Genomic DNA, 18,860 nt, shown 5'->3' on the forward strand with positions numbered 1-18,860 from the left:
GAGTAGCATAGTTAACTAAATTATTTAATAAGATTCTAAACTCAAAGAAAATGCCTGATGAATGGAGGAAGAGTATTTTAGTACCTATTTTTTAAAATAAGGGAGATATACAGAGTTGCTCAAACTATAGGGGAATTAAACTCATGAGCCATACTATGAAGTTGTGGGAGAGAGTTGTGGAGCATCGACTACATCATGATACTTTTATCTCTCTCAATCAATTTGGTTTCATGCCCGGTCGTTCAACTATGGAAGCGATCTTTCTCATTAGAAGCTTGATGGAGAAATATAGAGATGTGAAGAAAGATCTATACATGGTTTTTATTGATTTGGAGAAGGCTTATGATAGTGTTCCAAGAGAGGTCTTATGGAATGTGTTAGAACAAAAGAGGGTATCTATTAGGTACATATAAGTATTGAAAGATATGTATGAAGGAGCAACTACTATTGTGGCACAGTGGGAGGAGACACAAGAGATTTTTCGATCTCAATTGGATTACACCAAGGATCAGCCATAAGCCCTTACCTTTTTACATTAGTTTTATATGAACTGACGAAACTTATACAAGAGAGTATTCCTTGGTGCATGATGTTTGCGGATGATATTGTTCTAATAGATGAGACACGAGAAGGAGTCAATAGAAAGCTAGAACTTTGGAGAAGTACTCTAGAGTCAAAGGATTTTAAGTTAAGTAGAACGAAAACAGAATACATGCATTGCAAGTTCAGTGAAGGCCAAACTAGTGATAGGAAATGAGTTAGTTTGAATGGAGTGATACTGTTCCAAAGTAATCACTTTAAATATCTAGGCTCAGTCCTTCAAGTAGATGGGGGATGTGAGGAGGATGTTAGTCATAGGATTAAAGCCGGATGGTTGAAGTGGAGACGTGCTACGGGAGTTTTATGTGATCGTAAGATTCCTAATAAATTGAAAGGAAAATTTTACCGTACAGCCATAAGACCAACTATGTTATATGGTAGTGAGTGTTGAGCACTGAAAGAGTCGTATGCATCTAAGATAAGAGTTGCAAAGATGAGAATGTTAAGGTGGATGAGTGGCCATACTAGACAAGATAAAATTCATAATGAGAGTATTAGAGAAAAGTAGGAGTGGTGCCAATTGAAGATAAGTTGAGAGAAGGGAGATTGAGGTGGTTTGGTCATGTGAAGTATAGACATACGGAGGCTTCAGTTAGACAAATAGAGCACATTAGGTTAGAGGATAGAAAGAAAAAAATGGGTAGACCTAAATTGACTTGGAGGAGAGTAGTACAACATGACCTAAAAGCATTACACATTTCTGAGGATTTAACCCAAAATCATTCAGAGTAGAGAAAGCGAATCCATATAGCCGACCCCAAATTTTTGGGATAAAGGCTTAGTTGAGTTGAGTTGAGTTGTATATTTTATATTTTCAATAATTTAAATTTATATGTATATGTTATATGCTTTTAATTATAATTTTTAAAATTCATTCAATTTTACTTAAGACTTTTATAAGTTAGACTATTTTAAATTTTTGCCATTTTAAACATCAATCCTAATGTGTAATAGTTTGTTTATGTGAAAAAACAAAGGGTTATTCCAGTTTCTCTCAATTTCCGAACCGAGTAAAAGGGAAACCGACAGTCTACCGACAGTCTAGCCAAGTCAATGAAGCTGAGGAAGACTTTGAAAGTTGGGTCAAGCTCTATTGCTATGCTTTGTTTTGGAAGATTTATGCAAGGTTATGACAGTGAAGTATTTCTACAAGAGCCTTACCTTGCCTGAGAGAATGGATCTAATTGGAACGCTTTTTAAGGCAGCACAAATGGGAGACGCCAATGAATTACGTTCCTTAATCGACGAGGATGAGCTAATTCTTGCTCGCAGTTCTCTAGCTAGCACAGCGGATACTGCTCTGCACATTGCGACATTAGCTGGGAAACTCAATTTCGTGGAGGAGTTAATGACCCTCAAGCCTGAACTGGCTGAGAGACTAAACAGAGATGGTTTTAGCCCAATTCACATTGCTTCGGCTAATGGGTACACAGAGATAGTAAGAGTGCTCCTGCGAAGAGGCGGGGAAATGATGAGTCATCTTAGAAGTGGAGATGGAAGAACAGCACTTCATTTTGCTGTAATTACAGGGAGTATTGATGTTGTACTTGAATTGATCACAGCGGTTCCTGAGTGCAAGAATGATTTGACGCATGAACAAGAGTCTGTGTTTCACCTTGCAGTGAAGAATTGCCAGTTTGAAGTTTTCGGACAGCTTGTTTGGAAGTTGAAGGCACAAAACCAACAAGAGCTGAAAGTTATGCTGAATGCTCGGGACTGCCAAGGCAATACAATTCTCCATCTTGCAACATCTAGAAAGCTGCACAGAGTAGGTTTATTTATCTTTTCTTTTTTTTTTTTTGTTTCTTATTATTTGTGTACTACAAAGTAAAATATGCATGCTCATGAGGTTCAAATTATAAAATTCATAAAATTTTTGACCCATGTCTTTCTGGATGATTTGAGTCGGTTCTCTGGGTGTTGAAGCCTTTTCCTTCCCTCCCTTGAATACGTTTATTTGTGTTGATGCCGTATTTGAATTTGATGTTATATTGAAGTTCTATGATTTTTCGCTTTGATTTATATTCACATTACTTATCCAAATCGACCCCAGCAGAAAACTCAGGAATTTGACAATTTGGTTGTTGGAATTGGAGCACAACTCATGAAAGCAGTACAACTACTTTTTTAAGTTAAATGAACTAGTAGATATGGGTTAAGTGATGATTTGGGATGGATAACCAGCTCATTTTATATGTCAAACAGATTGTTAAAGTCCTGTTGGGCGAGGATGATGCCATTGCTATAGATAAAGTGGATGTGAACGTCAAGAACAAGAACAATTTAACTGCGCTTGACATGTCTTATGTTCCAGAAAATACTATAAGTGGAGCAGAAGCAAATGGGAAGAGCATCCGCAGCATGCTTCAACATGCAGGAGCACTTAGAAGCCAAGATATTGTTATACCTCAACATGCAAATCCTACGGTATGTTTCCATTGTCTTCCTAGGACACTGCGTGAGTATTTCTCCGAGCAAGTTTCCTCCTTGTTTACTTGTAAGATGTGGGCAAAAATGAAAAAGGAAATAGAAAATTCAACCTCAGAGATGCGAAGTGCAGTGATGGTTGTGGCAGTACTGATTGCAACTGTCACCTTTCAATCAGTTTCAAGTCCCCCAGGTGGTTTTCAACAATCGAATAATGATATTGGGTTCCAAGAACATTCAAATGGAATGGCTGCAGTGGCATCTGATCCTGTGATTTACGTTACACTTATGATTTTGAACTTGGTCGGATTCTTTTCTTCAATTGCTATGATCCTAATGCTCACAAGTGGATTTCCTCTCAAGAATCTTCTGAGGATGGCTGTCCTAGCCACATCTGGTAGCTTTCTGATCACAGTAGTTTACATTGGACCAACTGAATACAATGCAACTTATGTAGTGGCAATGGTCATGACTGCCATTGTGTTGCTGCAAGTCGTTCGCTTCATTTTTTGGCTAGGAAATAGATTTGTAGATTGTGGAAGTTGTTGTGGTTCTTCTGTGACAGAAAACAACAGTGGGGTGTAAGATGAACCAATTGTCTAGATGTAGAAGTTGATGAATCTTGAAGTAGAATTCCATTCCTCTCAACTACGAGAATGAACCCTAAAACCCACTGTATCTCCTCCTTTTGTAATGTTCCCTTTGCCCCCATTTTCATTTTTATAATGTTTGAAGTTTTTGCGTTCTTTTATTAGAAGATAAGGTTTTGATTTTTCATATTCTTCTCTCTGTGAAGGTCATGAGTTTTGATTCTATGATTGTTTTCCTTACTGCCCCCATTTTCATTCTGTATAACATTTGAAGGGATTTTTTTTCTTTTCATTAGAAGATAAGATTTTGAATTTTTTTTTGGTCTTCTCTCTGTGAAGGTCATGAAAGGTGATTCTATGATGGTTTACCATGTGTGTTTTTGATTTTATAGTTGGGATTTAATTAAACAGTCTTTAGAATAGATAGAAATTAGAAGAGAAAGCTTAAAATATTACTTTTTTCATTTTCTATTACTTTCACTATACAAGAATAATAACTCATTAACACAATAACTTATAATAACTCCCTTTATCTTAAATGTTTAACTGTTCATGTATTTGACCTTTGATTAAAAACATGAATTAAATTTATCTTATCTTAATTATTATGTATATAATTTGTTAGGATCAAAATTTCAACAGATCTAGTACAAAAGGTAGTTACAAGAAAATAGAAGAAGAGCGAGTACCAGAAGGAAGAGAGAGTAGATAGAGAGGAGAAAAAATAGAAAATTTGAGTAGAAAAGTAATTGTTATTGAAAGATTCTAGAATGAATAGTAAATAAGCCTTCGAGCTCATTTATACAAGTAAAGTTCCCTCCTATTCGACATTTACAACTACTCAATTGATCGTTACAACTGCTCAATTGATTTCCCTCTAATTCATAATAGTTGAACAACTCATCTCTCTCATACTTTATTGATCTCTAACTCCTTTATTCCTTCTTCTATACGTAACACTACCCCCCTCATTATGCGTGCTTGTCCCTAAGGATGCATAAACTCAGGAAATTGGGCCTGAATGAAGGATCTGTCTTCCCTCTAGCATCTTCAGGAGGTAGATTAACCCATTTGATGAGGTATCCAACAACTTGTTGCCAACCCCTGTATTGTCTTGGTCTGAAGAACCTTTTCTGGTGCAAAAACTAATGTTTCCTCATTGTTGAGAGGTAGCTCAAGTGAAGGAACCACATTATCTCCAATCCTTTTCTTCAATAAAGGGACATGAAAAACAGCATGGACATTAGATGAAGGAGGTAAATTAAGCTTGTAAGCAACCTGCCCCACCCTTTCTAAGACTTGAAAAGGCCTATAATATCTTGCTGCCAATTTTAAAAGCTTCCTTATAGCAATGGAAGTCTACCTGTATGGAAGCAATTTGAGATAAACCTAGTGTCCCATAGCAAACTCTCTTTCACTCCTCTTCTTATCCACTTGCTATTTAATTTATTTATAGGTTTTCCCAAATTCTCCTTTGATATCCCAAAATGGACTTCCTCTGATGAAAGAATTATTTTATTGCTTGCACAAAGCATTGAGGGAAGGTATGAGGTATGATGGAAGGTTCATATCCTTACAAGGCTTGGTAAGGAGTCATCTTTATTGCAGAATGGTAGGTAGTATCGTACCACCATTTTGTTAAAGGAAGCCATTTGCACCAGGAACTAGGTTGCTGATAAACTATACATTTCAAATATACTTTTAAGCATTGATTTAATTTCTCGGACTACCAATCTGATTATGGGTCATAGGCTGAATTGTAAGAGAGATTTACCCCAATTTCTTGAAAAATTCCTTCCAAAAGATACTGGTAAAGAGAGTATCCCTATCTAACATAATAGTAATAAGAGCTCCATGCAATTTATAGATGTTATCCAAGAAAATTTGAGCCACTGTAAAGGCCATAAGTGGATGTGCTAGGGCAATAATGTGAGCAAATTTTGTGAACCTACACATCGCCACTAAAATGGTTTTCTTACCTCCAGACTTAGGTAATTGCTCCACAAAATCGAAGTTAAATGCTGCCATGCTTGATGAGGTAATGGTAGATGCTGTAACAAGCCAGGCATTGGCCATCTTTCTCCTTTACACCTACCACAATGCTCACATTGCTATACCCATTTTAAATCCTTAGATTGCATACCGGGCCAATAGAAATGCCTGTACAGTCTATGATAAGTGTTGTGCACTCCAGAATGACCCCTTGTTACTAAGTTATGATAAAGGACAATCAATCTCTGCCTGAGATCAGTAGTGGTGCCTACATACAATCTATCTTTAAAACACAATATCCCATCTTTGTAAGAATAACCAGGATAAGCCCCATTATCCAAAGACAGATGAGAAATCAAGTCAAAAGCTTTGGGATCATGCTTATAATTGCATAACAATTGATTAATCCAAGTAGGAATGACAACTGAAGTGGCTGCAAGCAATTTAATAGACTCCAAAGAACAACTAACTGAAGGCTATTGGTTATCATTTGATTAGCTACCCTATTTTCAAATCCCTTCCTACAAAGAATTCTATAAGATAACCCCAACAACTTAAAAATGCCTTTCTGTTAAGTTTAGTGTGCAACCTCTATTCTAGCATAAATTTGATGGACTCATGGTTAGTTTTAATATAGAAAAGGCCTTGCTCAACACAAGGCCTCCATTTATGGACATCAAAGGTAATAGCTAAGAGCTCCTTCTCATATACTGATAATGCTTGATTTCTAGGCCAAAAGCTTTTGAGATGTAAGAAATAAGATGTCCTTCTTGTTGGAGGACTACCCCCATACCCATATTAGATGCATTAGTCTTCACAATGAAGGGTTTATTAAAATTTGGTAGGGCTAAAAAAGGAACCATAGCCATTGCCTTCCTTAGGGTCTTAAATGCTTGCTAACTCTGTTCATTCTAATGAAATCTCTCTTTCTTAAGTAAATCAATCAATGGTTTACTGATTAGGCCATGCCCCTTCACAAATTTTCTATAATACCTTATAAGCCCTAAGAAACTTCTTAATTCCTTCATTGATTTAGGTGTATGCCAAGTCACCGTGGCATTAATTTTTGCTAGATCAGTTGGTACCCCATTTCCAGAAATCAAATGCCCTAGATATTCCACTTTGGACTAACCAAACTTATAACTGCTATTGAGGAACCAGTTGGAAGACTTGTTCAAGATAATTTAAATAAGATTCTAGGTCTGGGTTGTAGATCAAACTGTCATGAAAAAGAATACCAATGCAAACATTCTAAGATAGGTTCATGAGGGGTAGAAATGTAGCTGAAGCAATTGTTAACCTAAAGGGCATAACAGTAAATTCATAGTGGCCATGGTGGGTTCTAAAAGCTGTTTTAGGTATGTTAGGTGTGTGCATTCTAATTTGGTGATATCTAGCCCTTAAATCAATCTTAGAAAATGTTTTAGCACTGTTTAGCTCATTAAGTAGGTCATCTATAGTGGGCATAGGAAATTTATCTTTTATAGTATTGTCATTGAGTCTCCTATGGTTAATGCAAAATGTTTAGGACTTATCTTTTTTCTTGACTTACAAAATAGGGGAAGAAAATAGGTTGGTGCTAGGTTGAATTACATTAGAAGCTAACATCTCAGCAATAAGTTTTTCAATTTTAGCCTTTTGAAAATAAGGGTATCTATAAGGTCGAATATTAATAGTCTAGGTAGAAGGTTGAAGATTAATTTGATGGTTATGAGTTCTAAATGGAGGCAAGGATTTAGGTTCTTAAACAATTGCTAATATGTATCTAATGAATAGTAGGTATAGGTTTGGAAGATTTACCATTAAAAGTTACAAACCAACAAGTGCTTTCACAGAGAACTAATGCAGGCATTGCCTTCCTTTTGCAATTCAAAAACTAGCTGAGAACTGGAAACTTAAGTTAGTTGAATAGCAAACAATGAAAACAATAAATCATATCCACCCTTGTGTAATAATCCTTCCAATTGAACACAAGACAACAACTTTGGTGTTGCCACTTCATTTTCCATTCCTTACAGGCCAAGCAAAAGAGAAAGAAACAGAGACATAGTCAGCAAATAATCAAATGGGTGATGAAAAGAAGAAGGTTGGAAGTAATCAAGAAGAGGCAGAAGCGTCCAAGGGTAATTTGTTCTCAGTTTTTCCCAACATTGAGCTCAAGAAGTTTTCTCCATTTTTTAATATGGAGCCACGAGCTGATCATGAGGTTGCTCCAGGAAAGAAAAAGAAGACAAGTGCTCAGAAACCTGAGGTGGTAAGGCTTGCAGATTCTAAACCAGTAACCCCTCCTCCATTGAAGCTTCAAAATGATGAGTCTGGGATGCTTTCCCACCCTCTAATCATTTTCCCGGTATATGTTCCTCTCTCTCTAGCTATATTTGGTCAATTTCCTTTTTATTTTTTTTCTTTACTTGAGAAAATTGAAAGGAATTATCAGGATTGATAGTAATTATTGTTTGCAAGATATAAATTATAAAATATACACATAATGCGATTAATTATATTTAGTTGCTAAGAAAATATAGAGATAATTACTATGTTTCTTGTTTTATGTCAAAATAATTTAGGCATTACTTTCATCAATTTAATATCGTATCATGTTATCTCCCCACCAAATAATGATTCTATGCAACTATTGATGTGATTTTTTAATAAAAGATATAATAAAATTAAGTCTAATATTAAAATTCAAGTATTTTAGAAATCTTAAAATTAGGAGTAAGCGTTATTTGACTTGAAACGAATAAATTAAATTGAACCATCTGAATTCGGTTATTTGGTTTGGTTTTTAAGATAATTCGGTTCAATTTAGTTTTGTATTTTAAGAATTTTAGTTATTTCAGTTCAGTTCAATTTTAGAGAGAAAAAACCGATTGAACTAAATTGAACTAAATTGCTTTATTAATTTTTAAATTGATTTATTTATATAAGGAATTTATGAATTATATGTAATTTTTTATATATAAATTGTTTAATTTCATTAATTAATGATTATTAAGATCAAATCAAAGTCAATCAGATCAAATAACTTGAAAATCAAGTCTAAATTATAAAACTATCAAAACTCAAAAACTGATTGGGTAGAACTGAATCAAATCGAAATGGAGCAGTTCAATTCAATTCAATTTTTCATTTGATTCAATTTAATTTTTAAAATATAATAATTCGATTAATTTAATTTTGAAAATTCAATTCGGTTCTGTTCGGTTTGAACGGATTACTCAGCCCTAGTTAAAATATTATTAAGTCATGATTTAAGTCCTATTAAATTTTTTTTCTAAGATAAAAGTTCATAGCACCAAAGAAAAAGCATGAGGCCCATTATAATATAGGATTGTCCATCTAATATATTAGCATATGATAAGACCTCATCCTAACAAACTAAAGAGTCTTTGGTTTACTTTTTGGGTCTAACTAATAGTTGATGGATATCTAAATAGATAAACTGAAGTGTTCGACAATCTTAAAAAGATAGAACTAATGGCTGATAAGTAATTAATATAATACTTATCGGCTGTAATTTATATCAGCTCTATTTTTAGAGCTATTCACAGTAGCTAATAATTGATTTGATTTTTTTTATTTATTTAGATCATATTATTCTTTTTCATATAACTCGAAAATTAATGTTATTAATGTTATTTTCCTTTTTTTTTTTCATTTATAATCTTAACACCTTAATTAGCGTATTACAATTTTGTTAAAATATTTTTTGATAATAATTTCTAAAAACTTAAAATTATAAGATTTTCTTTCCTTATCAACAATAAAATTACTTTATTATTTTATAACTACATTTTTTAAATTATTTAATTATTTTTTAAAGAATTTAATTATTTTCTTATTTCAATAATAAAATAAATAATATAATAAATTTATAATTTTATATTTATTTCAATGATATAGTATATATCATTACTAGTAATTTTACATATTAATAGCAATAGTTAAATATAGTTTTATCAAATGCTTAACAACAATAATTAAATATCGTTTTATCAAATATTTAATATAAATCATCTATCATCAGCTAACATAAATTATCTATCAATTAACAATAACAGCTATTAATTATATTCAACAGTTAAACCAAATAGTCACTAAGAAAAGTAGAATTCAAGTCCACAATTAGGAATCGAGGTCTAAATATACATAAAGGATTCTAAAAAAGGTTGGCCCAACCAGAACAAAAATAAGACTAAGACCCAATGTCATCCAAACTCGAGTCTCTACTTGACTCGAAAAGAAGAACCGGATGCAAGGGAATTGATGCCGTCAGCCATCCATGGAACTTAAATCCAAGCTAAGCCATGTTGGAGGTGAAAAATCAACTAGAGAAGCACATATGGATTGCCTAAGCCAAACCCAGTGACACCAAACTCACAAACACCTCCAAGAAACTGAGCAACCCAAAAGACCTTTTCACAGCAAAGAACATAGAGCCAAGGAACAAGCCGAATCTGAAGCCAAGGGGACCACATGCAAGAGACAGAGATCCTTAGAACCCTTCTCCTTTTAAGAGACTGAATGTCGACGAGAGGCCACCGATACGTCTCTAAAGGTTACCATGCAACTAAAAGGAGACCCATGGATCCCGCAAAATCTCCTGGCTTTAAGTCAGAGAATAACCGTTGCTGACCAAACCCTACCCATCAAAAACGAACATAGCTACAAAAGGAAGAAGAACCACCACTAAGCTTAAGAAGCCAAACTATTGCAGGTTGCAAAAGATCCCTCACCATTAACCCCAGACATACAAATCAACAAAAAAAACTCAAAAATATTTATAATCCTTCGAAGGGGAGGGGGGAAACTCACACCAAGGTGAAAAGGAAATCTGTCTCCTGCCGGAGGGGCTAGAGACGACTGACGTTGCTTCGCAGAAGGAGACCTAAAGTCCCAGATACCTAAATGCTAGAAGAGAGAAAAGAAATTCTCTATCTACAAATAGAGAGAGAGAGGGGCAATTTAATGCTTTTAAAATTTTGTAAACAACCGATTTCAATATAATCTTAATTTGAGCTTATAATCAATTGATTGATAGTTAGTTAATTAATTAATTATATCTTCAAGATTTTTGTGTCTTAAAAAATGAAAAATAGATGAAAATAGAGAATAGATAAGCTATTTTTATTATTTTATTTTTTTAATCAATTTAGTATATTTTATATTTTTATTCAAATTTAAGAAAAAATTAAAAACGAAAAGTGGAAGGCATATTATTTCTTCGACTTTTTATATTCTCCATTTACATAAGCAGGGAAAATTATTATTTAATTTTTATATTTTAATTAAATTAATTATTTAGTTACCATATTTTAAAAAACATACATGCTATTAATTTCAATCAAACTATTATTTATCCTTTCTATTTTAGTAAAACTAATTAGTCAGTCCTTATATTTTAAAAAAATACATTAGTTAGTCTCTATAATTTAGTTCTATTAACTTTTGAGTCCCTCTTATTATTTTTTTATTTTCTCCTTTCTCATAATTCAGTTCTTGTACACAAGCTATATGTGTAAAAAGGTTTATCAATTTTCTTAGATCTCCAAATAATCAAGAAATTATTTTTTAAAAAAACTATTTTTCAATAGGAAAAATATAAAATAATGCCTAAAAATTGAATGAAAATGCTCAAACAATTTTTAGAAAAATGTAAATTTATATTTAATTTTTACATAGTAAAATTTTATTTTCATTCTGAAATATGATTTTCAAAATAGTGTTTTCAAAATATAGAGAGTAATCAATTAGTTTCACTAAAATAAAAAGATCACATAGTAGTATTTTTTAAAATACAAAGACTGATTAATTAATTTCACTAAAATAGATAAACTAAAGAGTAGTTGTGATACAGTTGTATCATATAAATATTTTTAAGCACATTTGTACAGCATTTCGTAGCATTTAGATAGGTAATTTCATGCATAATTATCAAATTCATTAATTTTTTGTAAATCTCATTGATCTGCATTAAATTTTATATTTTCTACATATTTTCAAGTGTTTTGAGGGAGTTCTAAAGCATAGAAGTATAGAAGGAGGCTTGGAAAAATTAAAAGAATAAGAGCATTGTTGCTGATACACTTTACATGGGTCGTGTAAACATACCACAGACTCGTGTAACTTACTGCCAGCAGAAAACCAATGAAGTCAAGAGGAGATTGTAACATCCTCCCTTTAGCTAATCCATACATTCTACTGTTCCGGTGACCAATGTCGGTCCGGGCAGCTAGAATATTTGGAATCATAATTAGACTAGAGTGGAGAGTTATAAATAAACTAAATAATGATAAGAAAAATTAAGAAAAATTTTTAAAAATAAAATGCACTAAAGTTAAATGATTCGGTGCCCTAGTGATGGGCAACCTAACGGGAAATTGCTGTCTTCACAGCTAGTAGCCCTAAACCCAAGGAAAAATCCGTGAAATAATTTTTGGAACTCCAGAGAAGAGTCATTGAGGTTTTGATGGCATTAGAATACCAAGGAAATGCTTAAAAAATTTTTTAGATTGGTACAGACAATTTTCGTTCGTTAAGCAAAACGAAGGGCATTTCGGTCATTTCGCATTCAGAGACGATTTTTGACCAACTTGTCCAATTAAGTAAATAAATTATATGACATAAAATATGAATAAAAATTTATAAAAATTATATTAAAAATGGATAGAAAAAAAAAGAAATGAAAATAAAATAAAACTCACATTTATGACATAATTATGATGTCATAAATGAATAAACTTAAAATCCTAACCAATGGGAATTAACCAAGCAACTTAAAAGGGATAATTATCAATAATTGATACAAAAAAATGAAACAAATTTTATGTTCTTCTTCTTCTTGGTTCGGCAGCCCATTCCTCTCAACTCCATTAGAGCTTTCTCCTTTCTCTCTCTTCATAACTCTTATTTCACACCATAAAACCTCATCCCACTTTCACTAAACTTGATCCTTGCAACTAGAATAGTCTTGAGGCAGCTATTTGAGGGAAAAATCTTGAAGATTAGCAAGCTCAAGAGGGAATTCTAACAAGGTAAGTGCCCAATTTATTCTCTCTCTCACTCAATTCATGTTTAAGGACATGATATAAGTTGAAATTGTAAGTTTAATGCATAAATTGAACTTTGAGAACTTGGAGACTTGAGCAAAATTAGGGTTTGCTCATGTAATGGTATATGAACATTGTAATGGTCAGTTAGTGACTATTTGGCTATATTTGATGAGGAATTGAAGTGATTTATGACAATGGAATTGAGGTTAGGTATGCTACCCTAGGTGACCTACAGGGCTGGGTGTGAGTCCAGCAAGTTGGGGTAGCTGTAACTTGAAAGGTGTAGGTTCAATTTACGCAAGGCCAATTGGACATGAAACTAAACCTATAATGGCACAACTTTGGTGAAGAAACCCTACCCAGCAAAACCAACTCAAGTTGACCTAAAAACTACCTTAATCCGAGTGACCAATATGTTGTCCCTAGAAAATGACCAAATAAAAAGTATTTGTTCAAATGGTCATAACTCTGTGTAGAAAAGTCCAATTGACCTGAAATTTATATCAATGAAAAGCTTAGACAATTTAGAACAACTTTCATGAAGAACACCAAACCAAATTCTGATCATAACCCATCTGAATTGCTAACCAAAGTCAGGGTATCAAAACTGCCAGAACCATTTCTGCCCAGAAATTTTGGGTAGATGCCAATCCGGCCAGTCCTAAAGAAAGTAGTATAACTTGAGCTAGAAAACTCCATATGGAGTGATTCAAAAAGGGAATTAAAGAAGACACATAAAGGAACAACTTTGATTGAGAACATTCGGCGAAATTCTCATTGTAGAATTGCCTAATGGAATAGTGAACTCTAGCACCCAAAACTGAAATTTTTTATTTATTTCCTATTGGTTTTAAGTATTGATTGGCAACTAATGCCAGTACTTTTATGAACCAAAATATGGTATCTTGGTGAACTTAGGTTCAACAAATCTATTATAAATTAAAAAGTCAACCTTTGAGTGGAAATAGTCAAGTGAACAGTGACCTATATATTACAAAAATAAATAATTAAATCATTAACTGTGTAAAATGCCTTAGTATGCCTAGAATGATTGGTTTGGATAGGTTGGCATGTCAATAGGGTTCTGTTAGCAGTACTGCATATGGCTTTAAGCCATTATGTGTTTTATGGCCTTACATGCCATTCTGTGATATAATAGTCTTTGGCTATTTTGATTGAGTTTACTATACTTGGTTTCATGCCTAATAACTATTACAGCTTATTAGCTGTTTTGTTGCACACCGGGAGACACAATGTGACTGATGGTGTGATGGCCCCAGGTACTTGGTACCTAGTGCCAATTTACCCGTTTATCCAGTCCAGTCGTCTAGTATAGGTTACTTGGGCAATCAAAATAAATCTTACAAAATTTTAATCAAATAATACTACAATAATTGCCAGAAACTTGGTTTACATAAAATGTCAGCATACATTCTGCACATCCATTTTATTTTAGCTATTTATTTTGTATTGGCACCACTAAGCAGTATTGCTTAGCGCGTCGCTTTTCCCATGTGTAGATACTGGAGACACAGCTGAGGAGCCCAACAGACCTCATACCGGGTGATTAGTCAGATCTGCGCAAAGGCTAGAGTCACCTCTTATCTGCAGTGCACTTGGTAGGATATTAGGATTTTGGGTTGTATTTTGTACTTTGCATTTTGTACTAGTTCTTGATTGTAATTACAAACTCATAAAATCATATGATAATGTAAATATATGAAATTACATGTTACTGTAATTATCAATATATTTTGTTGAAAAATAAAATGTTGGGGAGTTATTCATGAAATTGATTCGAATTGTGATATGAACAAAATTTTGAAAATTGTGTTGAGAAATGTTGAGATGATATTAATTATTTGGAGTTGAGAATGATTGGAAAAAATATTTAGAAGTGTTTTCCACAGGTTTCAAAGAACTGTTTTCTCTATTTTCAGCCGGCATTCTGCCGGATTTTCTAAAAAATCTTCAGAACCTCAAGTAAATCTAAGATTTCAATAAATGATGTAACTGATATCAATTTCATAAGTTTCACTTAGTGACCCATAAATAAATAAATTTTGAAATGATAAATATCAATGAGTTAAGATCTGGTATTCCGGCACACTGTGTGGCAAATCTTGCTCGGCTACACTATAGATGGGTAAGGGGTGTCACAAAGAAACAGTACACGGGCCATGTAATATGACCCATGTAATTTGCGGAGACCAGTGTAAGATTCTGCCTGGCAAAGCTTGAAGAATTTCTAGAAGAACAACAAAACACAGGTCGTGTAATTGGACCCGTGTAACTAGCCAAGACTCGTGTAACCTTCTACCCAAATACGAGATGCAACCTTTAAGTTCTAGTGACACACAGGCCGTGTATCAGCCAACAACCAGTTTCTTGATTTGATTCCAGCTCTAGTTTTTACACTCAGAACAGACTTCTGATACCTTTGGGACTCTAAAAATTTAACCCTAGAACATTGAATATAAATAGAAGTAGCAGCAAACAGAGAAAAGGGATCCCCATTTTTCATACACACATCCTCATATACATACATCTTCATCATTCTCTCCAAGCCGTCTTGAAGAACAGTGCATTAGCATCAAAGGGGAGTCCTCAGCCGAAGTTCCACGAGTTTAAAGCTGCAGAGAATTCTCTTTGGTTCTTTTATTCTATTTTTTAGGTTGCTTCTTATGTTCTTTTGTTTTACTTTTGTTATGTTTACTAAACTCACCGTGAGTGAGTAGTTTCTTTATTCTGGAATTAGGAGAGTAATGCTTGTAATCATTATTATGGATAAATATTAAGTTTGAGTTTTGTTCTTTGATTTAATGTTCTGTGTTCTTAATGCATGCTATGTGCTGGTACCCACTTAGACATGATATAAGATACTAATTGAAGAACTGAAAGGTGAAGGTTAGTATTGGAAAATTGGAGTATTAAACTTAGAAAATCTGACCTAGAGATAGGCTAAAATCCTTCGAGGAATTTCATAATTAATCATAAATCTTAAAGGGTTTTTATTAGGACTAATCACTAACGAAAGTAGGGTCTAGCACTAACTGAAATACACCTTAGATTCCTTGAGAGAGGACCTAGGATACCTCAGGATTAATTTCCATTAAAGCAATGATTCTTAATCTAATGAATAGACAAGATTGAATCCATAATAAGGTTAAAGTGTGAAATCTTAATTCTAGAATTGCTTTGACATATTGTTTTATTTTAAGTTCATTGTTCTCTTAGTTTTTAGCACTCAAAATAAATTAGATTCACTCTCCCATTATATTCGGTAGCTTAGACAGCCATAATTACTATGTAGTTTAGTACTTGCTAATTAAATTCCTCGTGGGACGATACTCTACTCACTACTTTATTACTTGTTAGCGATCCAGGCACTTGCGGAGTTGTAAAACCAGCAAATAAGTTTTTGGCACCATTGCCGGGGAATATATTTCTAGTAATATTGTGCAATAGGCAATTTAGCTGATTTAGGCATTTACTATCACTATTTAAATTTACTTAATTCGTTTTTATTCTTTTATTTTCTCCCAGGTATCTGGTTTGGTACATGACCAGAACAAAACTGGAAGAAGAAGTTTTGGACTTGGATCCCGAGATAGATAAGACTCTAAGAACCATCAGGAGAGAGAAGATGCCAAGAACAAGATCAAGGAATTTTAGAAACTCCACTCATGGCCAAGAACAACAACAGGCTAAGACCCTTGAGGGACTACGGAGCCCCATCTATCTAAGGATTCTAGCCCAACGTTACAAGACCCACAGTGGAGGCCAATAATTTTAAACTCAAACTAGCATGGCTCCAGATGATTTAACAGACCCAGTTTGGAGATTCACCTACAGAAAATCCACACTACCACCTCCAGTGCTTTCTTACCTTATATGATGCATTCACGATGCATGGAGTCTCTAATCAAGCTATAAGACTCAGAGCATTTCCATTCTCCCTTCTAGATAAAGCAACGAAGTGGTTACTCTCTCAACCAGCTGGAACATTCACCACTTGGGAACATTCACCACTTGGGAACATTCACCTAGCAAAGTATTTCCCACCTGTGAAGACTACAAAATTGAGGGTTGAACTCAACACCTTTAGGCAAAAGGAAGGTGCATCACTCTATGACACATGAGAGAGATATAAAGACTTACATAGGGAATGTCCACACCATGGCATAGAAGATTGTCTCCTAGTTTAGAATTTCTATAATGGGTTACTGCCCTCTACAAGGAGCACAGTAGATTCAGCTGCGGAAGAAGACCTGATAAAGAAAACAGTAGGAGAAGCCCTTGAATTTCTGGAAAGGGTCACTTATCACAACTATGAGTGGTCAAATGAAAGGGGAGATACAAGAAGAATAACAGGGATCATGGAATTGGATGCCCTAAGTATGATAAATGCTTAGTTTGACCAGCTCACCAAAAGGCTTGACAGAATGCAAGCCAATGTTATAGGGATGAGCAACCAACACTGCGACAGCTGTGGAGGAAGGTGTATGACTTCAGAATGCAACAACTTCAATGAATCCTCTATAGAATAGCTAAACTATGTGAATAACATAGGAAACTTCAACAAGAGGTAGCTCAACAATCCATATTCAAACACTTACAACCCTGGATGGAGAAACCACCCTAACTTCTCATGGTCCAACTCACAAAATCAACCCATGAACAAGTAGCAAGGGTACAGACCACCAGTACCCCCAGGTTTTTAGAACAGAGGACAAAACCTGATGCAGCAACAACCACCACTCCTTTAACCTCAACAGCCTGAACCAAAGTTGACTATAGAATCCATGATGGAAGGCTTCTTAGCAGCCCAACAATAGCAGAATGAAATGATAAAGCAGTTGGCTTCCAGAATGGACCAACTAACCACCCACAATAAGATGCTTGAAAACCAAATTGCTTAGCAGGCAAGTTCTTCAAATAAGGCTGCTGAAAAACTACAAAGTCAACCAGAGATGAACCCCAAGGAGCACTGTAAGGCAGTTACCTTGAGGAGCGGTAGAACGTTAAAAAAATAAAAATCAGAGGAAAAATCAACTGAGAAACCTCTAATGAATCTAATAACCAGACAAAGGAGAAGGAGGAATAAGCTAAAAAGGAACGGGAAGAGGAAACAAAGAAGAAAAAAAAAGTTACTAGAGCCATATCAACCTCCTCAACCTTTTCCCCAGAGATTCTAGAAGGCTAAATTAGATAAGCAGTTTGGAAAGTTTTTAGAAGTTTTACAGAAACTCTACATTAACATTCCCTTCATAGAAGCACTCTCTCAGATGTCATCCTACACTAAGTTCCTTAAAGAAATTCTTTCAAAGAAAAAAAGGTTGGAAGACTATGAGACTATTGCTCTTACAGAGGAATGCGGTACCATATTGCAAAATAAGCTGTTACCAAAGCTCAAGGATCCAAGAAGCTTCTCCATACCTTGTCTTATTGGCAACATGAATATAGACAAGGCACTTTATCATCCAGGAGCAAGTGTGAGTCTGATGCCTCTATCAATATGTCAAAAGCTGGATGTAGGAGAGCTCAAATCCATAATAATTTCACTATAATTGGCTGATTGGTCTGTCAAGTACCCGATTGGCATCCTAGAAAATATCCCCATCAAGATAGGAAAATTCTTCATTCCTGTTGATTTTGTTGTCCTAGAGATGGAAGAGGATATCCAAATTCCTATCATCCTTGGAAGACCTTTCTTGGCAACCGTCGGAGCTATCATAGCTGTTAAGAATGGGCAGTTAACTCTCAAGGTAGGAGATGAAGAAGTGGAATTCAACCTGTTTAGAGCAATAAAACATAAACTTGAACCTAATGAATGTTTAAGGGTTGACATAATTGACAAGCTAGTTAAGGAGGAATTCACAAAAAACATTCTAAAGATCCTCCTAAAAAATGTACAGTGCACGACCACACAGCACATAATGAAAACACAGAAATTGTAGTTTGTGCACAATCTTTAAAAGCTAGCCCATCCCTACCCTTAGCTCAAGCATTTCGAGTGAAAGAGCTAAAGGAGGAACAACCCAAAAGCAAGTCACAGGAAGACACCAAACAAGTAGAACTGAAACTTCTCCCCTCCACAATAAGGTACGCATTCTTGGACTCAAATTCTAAATATCCTGTTATTATCAATGCTGGCCTATCTAATGTAGAAGAGGAAAAATTATTAAGGGTACTT

General features: G+C 34.4%; 2 protein-coding genes across 3 annotated transcripts; both read left to right on the forward strand.

Moving 5' to 3' along the window:
• Positions 1 to 1,542: 1,542 nt before the first annotated feature.
• Positions 1,543 to 7,990, forward strand: LOC110637907 (ankyrin repeat-containing protein BDA1). 2 transcript variants are annotated; one of them, XM_058151277.1, is made up of 3 exons: positions 1,543 to 2,368; positions 2,806 to 3,027; positions 7,628 to 7,990. In XM_058151277.1, exons 1-3 carry the CDS (start codon positions 1,730 to 1,732, stop codon positions 7,865 to 7,867), a joined length of 1,101 nt encoding a protein of 366 aa, XP_058007260.1. In that variant the 5' UTR covers positions 1,543 to 1,729; the 3' UTR covers positions 7,868 to 7,990. The 2 variants fall into 2 exon arrangements, with proteins under 2 accessions (XP_058007260.1, XP_021643981.2); XM_021788289.2 differs by lacking the exon at positions 7,628 to 7,990 and having other exon boundaries at positions 2,806 to 3,804.
• Positions 7,991 to 17,952: 9,962 nt separating this feature from the next.
• Positions 17,953 to 18,624, forward strand: LOC131182029 (uncharacterized). Its single transcript, XM_058150651.1, has 2 exons — positions 17,953 to 18,159; positions 18,256 to 18,624. The coding sequence occupies exons 1-2, from the start codon at positions 17,953 to 17,955 to the stop codon at positions 18,622 to 18,624; spliced, it is 576 nt and encodes a 191-aa protein (XP_058006634.1).
• Positions 18,625 to 18,860: the final 236 nt, after the last annotated feature.

The sequence above is a fragment of the Hevea brasiliensis genome, chromosome 8, assembly GCF_030052815.1.
Source record: "Hevea brasiliensis isolate MT/VB/25A 57/8 chromosome 8, ASM3005281v1, whole genome shotgun sequence".
Taxonomy (NCBI): Eukaryota; Viridiplantae; Streptophyta; class Magnoliopsida; order Malpighiales; family Euphorbiaceae; genus Hevea; species Hevea brasiliensis.

Coding starts and splice junctions, on each gene's coding strand:
- LOC110637907 (XM_021788289.2), top strand. CDS start 1,730: ATGACAGTGAAGTATTTCTACAAGAGCCTTACCTTGCCTGAGAGAATG. Junction 2,369..2,805: donor CATCTAGAAAGCTGCACAGA/GTAGGTTTATTT, acceptor TATGTCAAACAG/ATTGTTAAAGTCCTGTTGGG.
- LOC131182029 (XM_058150651.1), top strand. CDS start 17,953: ATGTCATCCTACACTAAGTTCCTTAAAGAAATTCTTTCAAAGAAAAAA. Junction 18,160..18,255: donor TTTATCATCCAGGAGCAAGT/GTGAGTCTGATG, acceptor TGGTCTGTCAAG/TACCCGATTGGCATCCTAGA.